We start from the raw sequence: 13,527 nt of genomic DNA, 5'->3' as shown, positions 1-13,527 counted from the left end.
TGTTAGAAATTTAAAAAGAAATCATTCTAAGCATGTTACAAAGCATTCCTTGAGTGACAGTTCAATGGAACCAAGAGAGTGCATCCTTGAATGGCTTATTACATATTCAGATTGAGAACAGGAGCAAGGAAACTCTTAGGTGACTTCTGAGTGTGTGTGAACTTCTACTACGTTGTGTCCACACCAGGATGCTATTGCATGTGACAAGGCTACACCAATGCCCCTATCCTGCATGCATAATCTCATATACGTATCTATTTCAGTGCCACACAAGTGATAGCACTAAGCAGATTTTATAAATGGCAATATTTGAATTGAATTCCTGCAAGATTAAATGCTGGTATATATTAATATGGAAGCAAGTTTATTTATTTATTTATTTAATATTTAAGTTTATAGGCTACTTTTCAATGTAAATATGCACAAAGTGACTCATAACAGCACGAATTACTTTGTCAACAGGTAATTCCCTTCAAGATATATAATTTATGGTGGGTCTACATACATAGCTAATATTTTAACGATTTGGAAGTTTATTGTTTATTGTTAAAATTAACTCAAGGTATTAAATATCTAACTTTTGTTAAATATATTGTTTTTAACCTCCCCAAGCCATTACCTATTACAATATTCAACAGGAATACAGAGAAAGAAAAATTACATATGCCCTTGATAAATAAAAGTCAGTATAAAAACCAACGAACAATAAAGCTAGTAGAACACACAAAAATGCATATTAGGCATCAAATTACTTTCTTACCTTCAAAAACTTCTGGTGCCATCCAAGCAGCACTTCCCTTATTGTTGGTCATGTGTGTCTGAATATCACAGGCTGTACCAAAATCACAGATTTTCAAAACTGTCCCCCCTGCCACCAAGAGCAAGCTGTCAAACAAACAGAATAGTTTAGGAATCTTGTGACTAAATAAGAGTAGTTGTTGCCCTGAGCTCTTTTGGGAAGAAGGGTGGGATAGAAACTTTAAAAATGTTACTACACTAAGGGTGAGATTCTATGGCTGCTGGGAAGGTGTTACAGGAGCCATAGGATAAGATGTTGCCCACTGCCCCCTCTTAGGTGATGCTGACCCCTCTGATGTCCTAGCTCAACCAGTGATGGAGCTCTGACATCAGCAGGGCCAAAAAAGCAAAAGGTTGCTGAAAAGTAGCTAAGATCTGAAAAATCCAAAGTCTTCTGTTCCTCTAACCCCTCCCTCCAGAGCCCCAAACTGGATGGAGATTGACACACTTCTGAGAGGGTCTAAAATTGTTTCTTCCCTTTTCTTTCCATTGTTTTCAGTGGGAGAGAAAATGAAAAATATAGAGTTGTGGTTTTTTTTTTAATATAAAAAAAATACAGGTTGGGAATAGAGCATTTGTCTGTGCTTACTACTGCCCTAAGGCAAGCCCAGGAGGGTGCTGGATTTGTATTTCCTTGTAAGCCAGACATTTCAAGATTGCATCCTGAAATCCCATGCTCCATTGAGGAGAATGATGCAAACTTGCCAGAAGGAGAGTTTTATTAGAGGATTATCATGTTGTTCCAAGCTATTATCAATCACAGATCAGAATGAAGAACGGAGCGCTATAATGGGTGTTATTCCATAACTTTCAATAGATTTTTTAAACATTGTTTTTAATGTTAATTTTAAAGAACAGTTTCGTAGAACTGGGTATCTGATGTTATACAAACACATGCTTTGCATGTTGCACAACGAGCACTTGTGCTGAATACCCTATTCCCTGCTAATAAAAAGCACCATAATATGAGCATAGTATCTGCTTTCAGATGCGCTGTAAGCCATTTATCCTCTAAGAAGGGTGGGGGTTGGAAGAAGACTACAAGATTTATTTTAAATGTTAAGAAGCTTAAACAGTGCCCAAAGACCTACTTTGGTGGTTTTAGGTCCCTGTGAATTAGAGCCTTCGGTTTCATGCTATGAAGGTATGCCACTCCCTGGGAACACTGTAAACACCAACTCATTGCATGTGCAGCAGTGTAGTAAGGCAGAGGTTCAGCACCATGTAGGACTGAAAAACAAAGTTACAAACTAAAAAGAACTTAATTGCACACTACAGTTGATACAAAACAAGAATACAAAATCACAGGTCTGAGTCACTGTTTGTTTCTAGCAGCATTGGACACAAAAAGGTAGCCAATTTAATTTGTGAACTGCACCACTTATGTGAAGAATAAGTTACAAACATCTTGGGTATTGCAGTAACTTTATTTCTAGAACAAAACACAGGGCCAAACTGGCAGACTAAGAATGTGTGCTCAAAGTCATTTGTCCTGAATGGTATTTGTGGTAATGTGAGGGTAGCTCAACAACTATTGTGTCTGGATTTTCACTTTTTGAAATATGGCAGCTCTAGATAATGCAATATAAGGGATGCTTCACTAAGAATACCATCCAATCTCTATGTTTATAATACCACAAGTGAATATGCTTTCAGTGGCTTTGTGGTGACTTAAAAGATGGGGGTTCAGTAACTGTATACTCATAGTAAAGCAATTGCACCACCACAGCATAACTTGCTGATGAACCCACCTTCTTGCTTAGCCAATTTGGTTATATGAAATATCTTCACAAATTTAGGCCCAATGCCAATGGAGTTGATTAATGGTAGTTGAGTAGAATACTTAATAGCGAGTTCTGATTTATTTTTTTTAAGTAGACAAAACAAGAACACATGAATTCACATTATAAAAATCAAACAACACTAGAAAGAAATTGTCACTTCTACAGCTTTGGAATTATAGTACAAATTTCTAAATGCAACCTTGCATTTTAGTTAAGTGTTTTGGATAATGCAACTCAAGAGAGAGACTCACCATTATAGAGGGAACCTCCTTCAGCATATTCCATAACAAGACAAACCTTTGTGGAAAAATCAAAGTGTTAAGTTAGAAGACACTTTTGATTTTTATGTAGAAGAAAATCTTTAAAATAGGAATGTTTTTGAAAAGTTCCCTATCTTAACTCCTGTGTGGATTTGTGGGTTCCAAATTGCCTGATCTTGTTTGTGCAGCGGCAAAAGTAACTTGGGATAATTTCATGATCTTTTTTCGATTTCTGATCTTTGCAGATAGCTTCATACATATAATTTGCTGCAACTTTGATTTCCTTCTGTTCTTACACAATATCCATCCAGCCCTACTTTACTGATGCATACATGGGTTTGTGCATATTCATGAAACACAGCACACACAAAAATCTTGATGCACTTCTATGTTGTATTTCAGTTAATTATCACTTGTGAACATTGGTAATGAAGGGGGGAAAGAACAAATGAAAATAAATTAACTGGTGCACAGTTCTAAAACTAATTTTAGAAATTATTCATGTGAATTGGAAGGGGGGGGGGGCAAAAGAAAATCTTGGGCCAAGTGAACCCATGAAACATAACCTGGGAAACCTGATTATTCCAGGTTTATTGCTAAACAAATAGCAAAAGCATATCCAATTTATACACACATTTTCATAATAAAAATGGGAAAAGTCAGTGCAGTATGTGCAAGTAAGCCAACTAAGGAACTATTTGCTCTCGTATTCTTACTTAATGCAAGCAAAACTTTTAATCATCATAAAATATTTAGCCCTACAAAATATTGTATTGTGATCTCAAAAACAGAAAAAGTTCAACTTACTGGGTTCAAACAAGCTCCATATAACTTGACAATATTAGGATGGTTCACACGTGACAACTGTCGAAGCTGGAATTTAAGAGAAAGAATGCATTTAAAGGCTACGTCCTTAATTTTAAAAAAGTGATCTTTTCTAATCTTTGCTCATGTAGGATTCACAGCTGAATGCTAAAACTGGTTTGATGCTGTATGGTATTTTACACAGACCTGGAGAATGAACTGTGGTTTAGTTAGTGCAAAGCAGATACCTCACCTAACACTATTTTTTTAAAAAAAATTACTACCAGTTACCCTCTCCCTATGCAACTTTTCAGTGAGAAGGACTGCTATGGCTACCCTTTGGATAAAGTTTGTGTTATCTGTGGTGGCCCTTGGTTGCCACTACTCTGCCAGTGACAGAGTAGTATTGTAGTATTGCATGTATAGAACAGCATCTGAACATAAAATCAGGTTGAGCATAAAATCAAGTTCTAGAAACACATTTAGCAGGTTAGCCTTTGCAAGCATTCAATTCTGGGTGACCACTGTCCCAATCATAGCATGATGTGAGACCCCTATCCCCCAAGTCCTCTCACCACAGAAAAATCTGGAGGGGGAACTCATGGCTTTTGATTGCCATTAAGAATGAAAGTGAAAGGGTGACCCCACCCCTGTCCGAAGTCCACAGCACATAGGGAGGGATAGGTAGAGACCACAAATAATGGCTGCCTAATCTACACACGTGTTAAAAACGTCGTAAAATGTGTTTTTTTAATTGTTTTGAAAAAAGCATTGAATTTGCTATAGCTCACAGTCACCATCTAGTGTCACAATTGTATATTGCACTTTATAACACATTCAAAGTGTTTTATTTGCAGCTGAGTCCCTGGACTAATTTTACATCAATACACATCCTCTGAGAAGAACAATAGTCTTTAGCTATAGGTAGGAAATGTACAGAGATGTTACATGGCAGATAAAGGTAGTAGTAACTGGCAATCCTAATCAACACTTTACACAACAGACGCAAGGCTTGGACACTCCACAGGACCCTGTGGGGGATCACCTGAGCACTCCAATTCAGTCCAGAAAGAGAAATGTAGTTTCATCCCACTCCAGAGAAAAGGGATGGAAATTTGTATCAGGCCTTTGACCACCATGGTTCTGTCTCTCAGGTTTATCCAAGCAGTTGGACTGGGATGGAGTAGAAGCTCCCTTTCAGCAGCTGGACTGGACAAGTTAAGGTCGATGTTTCTGCCCTCATATGCAAAACCAACTACAAGCATGGCTAATAAACAATACAGCCAGTTATTTGCCTATTTGTGTGAGTCAGGCCTATTGTGGGCACACTATGCTTAATGATGTATTTCTGCATGTTTAAATAGTGTACTAGCAATGGACCATTGTACCACCAATGGACCAGTGTACCACCAACAGAAGTGCCATACCTCTCTCTCTCTCTCACCCCCCAACCCCCTGAAATATTAAGTGTTGATCATCTGATAAATAAGTGTACATATTCAAGTAGTTTGTCACTTTGAGTGATCTGGTTTAAATTACACTCACTTCCTGATCTCTTTTCTATGTATGGTAGAAAACACACTTTCCCTCTCCACCCTTCTGACACACCCTACAAAATGTGACACCCACATCTAGTGTGACAAGAGTTACCAGCAGGAAGAGTAGGAACGCACAGTCCCATTTCCCTCACCACTGCTTGTAGGGAGAACATAGAGGGGAAGTAGTATTTTAAATGGGCCAGCGTGACTGGAGAAGCAGGACACCAATAAGTCAGCTTTAGTAGTTTGCAGAGTTGTTTTATTCTAAGCAAATGCAGTTGACATAATATCCCTACAGAAACGGAAGAATTCAGTCTTTAAACAGCTAATTGAGTTTGCAATATTCTCAAATACAGGTGGTGGGACTACAATTCAGAGGGTTCTTGGAGTCAACTTTCTAGTTTGTCCCTCATCCCAACAGAGTCCTGAATACACCCCAGGGGTGTAGAAACTTTTCAAAACACAACTCACAATAAATCTTAAAGGAACATTTTACGGCACAGCAATAAAATTATGAGCACCCATACAAATTCACAATAGGCTACCTGTTAATCAGATTATGTTAAAAGAATTTTAAAAGGAAAAAATATACCTCTACTATGAAAGCTTTTCGTTCTGATTCACTTTCTATTTGTTTAATGGCCACATCTTTTGCTCGCCATTTTGCTTTGCAAACTACTCCAAAGGCTCCTCTTCCAACAACCTATATAAAAAGTCAATTGGAAACTTTCAGTTACATATTTCAATCAAACCATCTGCATAGCTCATATTATTTTCTTTCTTCCTACTATAGAATGACATGGTAAAACATTTATGTTGTGCAAAAGACCTGCACAACTCATGGCTTGCCAAGATATATTAATCGCAGTCTGCCAGATGCTTGGCAACTTCCTGTTTTTACAGTCTCAGGCAGGCAACAAAACCAAGAGGTTTAAACAAGCTCCTGCAAACCACCATACCTGGATGGTGGGTCATGTTCAGATTTGAGATATTGCTGTACAGATCTGTCCAAAATAATTTCCATCTTTGCATATGCCCTAACTTCTTTCTATCCTAGAAACCTTTCTATCCAGGCATTGACTGATTATCCTGAGTCTCCAGGAGTGTGCAGATTTTTTTATTTTTAAGAAATGAACCTTGGGGATCTTACGCTTCCTTACACACTTCCCATCATTGACACACCAATTTTTTATTTGAATGCAAGATCTCCCTGAGCTGAGAAAATATGTCACTTCTGGCTACCTAGTGTTTATGAAGCTGAGTGCATATGAAAGTTTGTAATTCATCCAGGAGATGTGATAGCCCAGATGGAAAAGGTTAGTCCCACAAAAATCAACAGGGACTACTTGCAAGTAAACTTGCAAAAAGGATTTTGACTTTATGATGACTCTTCCAACTTAAGATACCAAACCCATATTCAGTAGCTAACAGTTTTAAAGTGATCCCACCACTGATGGGTCTTGTTGATCTAAAAAGGCTTTGAAGATCAATCTGTTCTAAGTTGCTTTTACGTGGTTTCATTGGCGATACTGTTGATTTACTGCTTTAATGCTGTGTTTAGTGATAATTATTTTATACTGGCTGTTTTATATGTTAATTTCTGAGGCAGCTCCACATATAACACATTGCAGTAGACTACAGAATTTAGGCTATCCTTGTCCAGATAGGGGTGTAGCTGGGCCACAAGTTGAAGCTTACGGAAGGTACCTTGTACCACTGAGGCCATCTGAGCCTCAAGCAATAGCAAAGGATCCAGAAATACCCACAAGCTGCATACCTGGTCCTTCAGAGGGCATGTACCCCCATCAAGAGCAGGCAACCTCCCATCCATCCAGTCTAGGGAACTACTCACTAAAAGTCCCTCAGTCTTATCTTTTATTTTAAAATTATGTGTGTTGAGGTTCCCTAAACAAGTGTGTGTGTTGGGGGTGGCGGCCTTTAAATCTTATTGCGACTCAAATCTTGAGATGATTGCCTCAGAACTAGTTACTCAAGCCATAGCTCAGCTTTCATGCTTGATAAAGTACCACTGGAATATTAGTATTATTATATTTTCAAACCTTCTAAGGAATTCAAGGTCACTCCCCATTCCATCCTCACAACACGCCTGTGAGTTATGCTCAAGAGATGGGGATCAGCTCAATATAATTCACTGAGCTTCAAAGTCATGTAGAGATTTGAACCCCAAGCTACTGGTCTAAGGGCAGCCCTTTAAATACTACACACAACTCTGACTGTCATATATTGTCTTTATCTCACCAATGGGTCATGTGTACAATTAGCCTGTAAACAAATAGAGTGTATGTTTTTTTTGAGGGGGGGGCAGAAGAGAGAAGGTGCAGTTTCAGGAAAGCCTCGAGCCAGACCCCTTATATAAATTTGCGATCCTACGTGTGCACTGTACTCCATTGGGCTTACTCTCAAGTAATTTTTAGGCACAGGATTACAGCCTCAAGTGTGCGCATGGGGGCAATGCAGGCAATGTTGACTTCGTGCAACCGAGCCTGCCATCCTATATATGCATCTATATATCTCCAAGGGGGGGGGGGGCGGCGGGGAAAGTGTCTTTGGAGTTATGTGGGGCTTACTGCCGAGTTGAGTTACCAAATGTCCCTCCCGGCGCCCACTCCACCTGTGGGGACTCACCTCTTCCACCTCGATCTCTTTGTAGTCAATTTCTTCGAAGTTGAGCACCGGGGGGGTTTCAATCATGTCCGCGGAGTTAGCAGAAGACATCCCTCCACTTCCAGCGGGTGAGTGTGAGTGTATATGGGGTGTGTGGGGCTGCGCGTCTGGAGGGAAAGGAGGAGAGCGCGGGCCGCCCAGGCGAGGCGAGGCGGGGACCGGGGCGCAGAAGGGCTCCTCTCGCGGGGCTGTTTCCCCGGGACCCCCAGCCCACCTCACAGCACTCAGCGGGGGACGGAGGGCCCGACGGAGGCGCCTCCTGGGCCGCGGAGAGGCCTCATACGAGGCTCTTCCGCCGGGGCTTTATTGGGGCCACCGGGAAGCCCAGGCCGAGGGGGCCCGGCTCGGCATCCTGCGCCCTCGCACGCACGCACCCTCCGCCTCCACCCCCACCCCCGGCTTCCCTCCTTGCTCCGCTCTTGCAGGCCGCGGCCTCTCCTCGGTCGGAGCCTGGGAGTCGCGTCGGCGGCTGCGCCCCCCTCCCTCGCAGAGGAGGAGGAGGAGGTTGAATGAGGAGGACGAGGAGCCGCCGCTGCCGCCGCTCAGAGCCCAGCACCCGCCTCGCCCGACATCGGGGCCGCTTCGCGGAAGGGACTTTCCCCACACGGCGCGCCGCCTCTCCCTTTCCGGCTACTGAGGAGGCCCGGCCAGGGCCACGGCCTGGCAGGAGAAGCGGCGGCACCACTAGCTGCTCCTCCTCTTTCCTTTGGCTCGTTCGCCGCCTCACTCTTCCCGGAGCTGCTCCGCCTTCCTGCTTGCTTTGCCGCCTCCCAGAGGCCGCCGGAGGAACCCGCCGTCGTCATTTCGCATCGCTTTCCCCGTAGCCGCGCGCGGGCCAGGGCCTTTCTCCCTCCGGGAGCCGGCCAGGAGGTGTGAGGTTCACAAGGAGTGGCCTGCCTTGGCTTTCAGCGGCCTGGAATACGAAAGCGAAACATGGAAGCGCATGTCTCCCTTAGGAGAAGTGCAGTGGTACCTCGGGTTAAGAACTTAATTCATCTTAACCTGAAACTGTTCTTAACCTGAAGCACCACTTTAGCGAGTGGGGCCTCCTCCTCCTGCTGCTGCACCGCCGGAGCACGATTTCTGTTCTCATCCTAAAGCAAAGTTCTTAACTTGAGGTACTATTTCTGGGAGTCTGTAACCTGAAGCGTATGTAACCCGAGGTACCACTGTACTGCTCTCTTGTACACCTCTGAGCAGCAGCAGGACAGGCATAGATTTTAGACGGGATGCTTTTCCGCTACCAATGCACCAACGTGCTAGGTAAGAAGAGCATTGCCAAAGAGCATTGTACTGCACTTATATTGGAAAAAGTCAATGGGCACAAACGGGCACACCTCACTGAGCATCTGACCATGAAAAGGGACTGATGATCACCCTCTTCCTGCCCAGTTAAGGTCCAGAGTGTGGCCTGCCACATGCATTGGGCCAATGACATGTTGGGGCAGCCCCATGGTTGTCATGGCATCAATGAAGCACTGATAATATGGGAGTTCTAAACCAGGACCGAAATTAGGCTTTCTGTCAGTCAGGTCAAAGATCCAGTTTGGCACCTCACCCCCCCATACATGTTTGCGTACCCACACATACATACATGCATGCAAACAAACAAATAAACAAACACACCCACCCCCCAACACATTTATCTGTAAAGAGCATAAAAAGTAGTCAATATGTCATTTTAATACAAAGGAATCCTAAGAAGTATTATGACTGTATGACCAAAGGGGAAATGAGCAATCCCCTCCAGTAAAAGCAAATTGTTTGTCAAGAGTAGAACTTCCATGTGCATCAATTGTTTATTTGAGGTCAGGTTTTGAATTGGATTTATTTGGTCACAGGATCATTAAAAGACAGCATTTCTATAAGATCACCCAAGGCCCTCTGGTTTCCTTTTTTCCTTTTTCTCTTTGAGGCTTTTTGTCACCCACCCCTCTTCTTGGTTCTGAGAGAACCTTTTCAATGACTTTTGATGTGTAAATTTACTCCTGAGTAAGCTCCTGCCAACCTAGCAGTTCAAAAGCCCTTCGAAGTGCAAGTAGATAAATAGGTACTGCTCCAGCGGGAAGGTAAACGGCGGGAAGGTAAAGCGAGATGAGCACCGCAACCCCAGAGTTGGCCACGACTGGACCTAACGGTCAAGGGTCCCTTTACCTTTAAGCTTCAACAAGATTCCTTTCAATTTTGTTTTTGTTTGATTACTCACTTTAGGAAATGATAATTTTATAGCAATTTTAGGCTCCATGTAAGGTGAAAAAAATGCTTTTTACGAGTTTAAAGTAGAAAGTGCTCTTTCATTACAATCTCAATGCAGTAGCAAATCCACAGGGAGTCTTTTGCTTCATGGGGGAGAGCCATGCAACCTCTCCAGATTTTCCAACTCTCCCTCTCCCTGCAGCTTCTTAGGGGAAGGAAGATGCTAGTGGCTGCCTTCACTTTTTCATCTTTTTCTCCAGCTGAAGCCCTGGGAGGCTGGGAGCCTCAATGGTGCTCCTCTGGAGGCTTCACCTGTGGTAGAAACTCTGCCTAAACACCACCTCTTGAGGTCAGCTCTGTCAGCTCAGGCAGGGAGACTGCTGGGCAGTGAGGCAGGCAGTAAATCAGTGAAATCCCTAACCTGTCCTCATTGCCCAGTGCCAGGAACACACACACTAGATCCCCGCAACTGGGTAAAGAACCTGGAGAGAGAGAACCTGGAGGGGTGGGAAGAGAATTTCTGTAGATCACAGTAGCTTCCCCTCCCCAACCCTCGATTCTGGCCTGATGCTGCACCAAGTATGCAGATGAGCACAGCTGGATGAGACCAACTCCTCCCTGCTCACCCATCCAGGTCTCAGTGATACAGGACAAGATGGTAGAGGAGGGATAGGCCTGCGGGGATGCTGGGTGGAGATTGGTCCCATTGGTTGCCAGGGGAAGACTGACTTGAAACTGTGATGCTTCTGAACCGTGTGGAATTTGGGATATCAAGAGGCCTCCGTGGCTAGCAGTGCTTTTAACAGTTTTAGCTGGTACTCCAGCTATGACCATTCCTGAGCTGGTATAACCTGATGATAGTGGTCCATGCACTGGTAACCTCAAGACTTTATAACTGTGACACACTCTATGTGGAGTGTCTTTGCATCTGGTCAGAAGCTGCAAGCAGTGCAGAATTGAGAAGCCAGATTGTACACAGGAACAGGCTACTGGCAACATAGAATCATAGAATTGTGGAGTTGGGTCAGCTGGTTCAACCCCCTGCAATGCAGGAATCTTTTACTCTTGTTGAAAGAGTTTCACTGGTTGCCAGTTTGCTACTGGAATGTTTGTACATATTTCAACTATTTTATTGTACTGTAGTAGAATTCTGATTTTTATTTTTTATTTTTGCACACACACCATACATTTCGGTTACATAGTTTGTTGTTAAGGATTATTTGTGTCTTGGTTGTTTGCATATCTGGAGTTCTGTCAGCATAGTTGTTTCCTGCTGTTGGTGGATCTTCAGTATAGGATTGCACTCTACATTATAGAGCAATAACAAACCATGTCTCCTCAGAAGTTTTCTTCTTGATTGAATGCTATGCAGTCTTAACCATACCTTCTCTACTGAATTGAGACTTAAGTGGAGTTGGGCTTGCAGCCTTAGGTACTACAAAAACATATTCTGATTTTCTGAACTCATGTAGCAAATCATACAGGTCTGTAAGTAACAAACTTGTCCAGGTTTTTTTTTAAAAAATAATATTTATTACCTTTTCCAACAGTTTAAACACTACAAAGAATGAAAACCATACAATACAACACAACACAATACAATACAATACAATACAAAAAACAAACACAAAACCAAAACACTAACATTAAACTAACAAAACAAAACAAACACAATTTAAAACACATCAAACAGTTTCAATATCTTATCTTTCATTCCTTTATTTCCGTGACCTCCTCACACCTCCCTTTTTGTATTCCACTTCTATTAATTCTTTCAGCAATTCCTTTCCATCTTCCTCTATTTTTAATCCTATACTTATCTTAACACATTCTAACCTTATTTTCCCTTTAATACTCTATTAATCTATTTGTCCTTAATTCCTTATGACATTTCTGCTAAAGCCATATAACTTCATTCCAACATTTTTCTAACATTCATTAATTTTACAGTATTTCTGTAAATAGTCTTTAAACTTTTTCCAGTCTTCTTCCACCGACTCTTCTCCCTGGTCTCGGATTCTGCCAGTCATTTCCGCCAATTCCATGTAGTCCATCAACTTCATCTGCCATTCTTCCCGGATGGGTAGATCTTGTGTCTTCCAATATTTTGCGATGAGTATTCTTGCTGCTGTTGTTGCATACATAAAAAATGTTCTATCCTTCTTTGACACCAGTTGGCCGACCATGCCCAGGAGAACAAACTTGTCCAGGTTTAACAAAAAATGAATAAAACTATTGATCCCCCAAACAGATATTGGTAATAATATTGACAGCAATATTATTGCACCGTATGTTTACCCGAAGATGCATTCATAATATTTATTTTCTTTCTCTTTTAAATTTTAATTTGATTGAACACTTTTCAGATACTTCAACACTGTAAAACCAGCATATAATTAAAATAAAGCACACAGAAAATGAAATACCTGCTACTTTGCCTTTTCTAAAACTTACTTCCTATTCAGTATTGAATATATTTCTTCCCACAAGGTGGTACTGTGGCACTACTGTTCTATGAAATCTTCTCCTTTACGTTACTAAATTAATTCATTTCTGAAACCAACTTCCAGAAATCTTCAAAATAAAAGAGTTAAAAAATTTAATCACCAAGTTGGCAAGTTTTTTTAAAAAAAGTATTGTGTCTTGTTAGTACTTTTGTTTTTACATTGTGAACAGTATTTATACATTTTATTACAAGATAACTCATTTGCAACAATATGTCCTTTTCGTTTTAAAAACTTGAGAGGTATCTTCAGCCAGATGATTAGAATATTATTATTATTATTTAAATGTGAGAAACTTTTGTTGGAAACCTGGGCTGAAATGCTAAAACTGCTAGGTGGCAAACGGTCCAGCTGAACTATCTATGCCTGTTCTGATAACATCCTGAATCATAATTGGTGCAGTGTATGACTCCACCCAATATCACAGGTATTATTGGCTATTTCAGTGGCATATGAATTTGTGAGGAAGATTTATCTGGGTCTAAAGACTGGTTTTGGAGTATATTCAAGGTTTAGTTGGAAAGCCCCCCCCCCCCCAATTATTTTAAGAGCATTTGTTGTGATAATTTCCTTTCTTATACTTCATTACAACTGTAGGAAATATGATGAACACGAGTACCTAAGTACAGGTGGCATTTAGCATGCATCCAATTGACATGCGACCACCAATGCATGTGTTTTCAGCTCCAGAAGGGGTGAAATGGGTGTGTGGCGGGGGTGGAACAGGTTTATGACATGGACAATGACCTGGAATGCAACCCCTGTGCAAATGAGGAGTTGCCTGTAAATAGATCCATTTAGGGTGCAATTTTTTACTCAAGTTAAGCTGGCTGGGGGGCTAGGCAACATGGTGCCATCTGGGTGTTGTTGGAAGCCAACCCCCCTCAACCCCAGAAAGCATGGTCAGTGGCCATAGACAATGGGAGTTCTTGCCTAGCAACTTCTGGAAGGCACCATG

At 41.7% G+C, this 13,527-nt stretch overlaps 1 protein-coding gene across 3 annotated transcripts in view; it reads right to left on the bottom strand.

The window, feature by feature from the left end:
• Window positions 1–8,592, bottom strand: part of MAP3K7 (mitogen-activated protein kinase kinase kinase 7) — a 39,824-nt gene extending 31,232 nt beyond the window's left edge. Inside the window, exons 1-6 of one of the 3 annotated variants that reach the window (XM_079971088.1) lie at window positions 7,831–8,592; window positions 5,777–5,887; window positions 3,650–3,715; window positions 2,834–2,879; window positions 1,890–2,028; window positions 761–885 (exon numbers count right to left, since the gene is read on the bottom strand). In XM_079971088.1, the coding sequence (XP_079827214.1) occupies window positions 761–885; window positions 1,890–2,028; window positions 2,834–2,879; window positions 3,650–3,715; window positions 5,777–5,887; window positions 7,831–7,920 (577 nt within the window). In that variant the 5' untranslated portion in view covers window positions 7,921–8,592. The remainder of the gene's footprint in view (window positions 1–760; window positions 886–1,889; window positions 2,029–2,833; window positions 2,880–3,649; window positions 3,716–5,776; window positions 5,888–7,830) is intronic. The other 2 variants (XM_079971090.1, XM_079971089.1) reach the window with 2 other exon arrangements.
• Between the last annotated feature and the right edge of the window lie 4,935 nt (window positions 8,593–13,527).

This window comes from Podarcis cretensis, assembly GCF_951804945.1.
Source record: "Podarcis cretensis genome assembly, chromosome: 3".
Lineage (NCBI taxonomy): Eukaryota > Metazoa > Chordata > Lepidosauria > Squamata > Lacertidae > Podarcis > Podarcis cretensis.
This window is presented reverse-complemented; position numbering and strand designations above follow the sequence as displayed.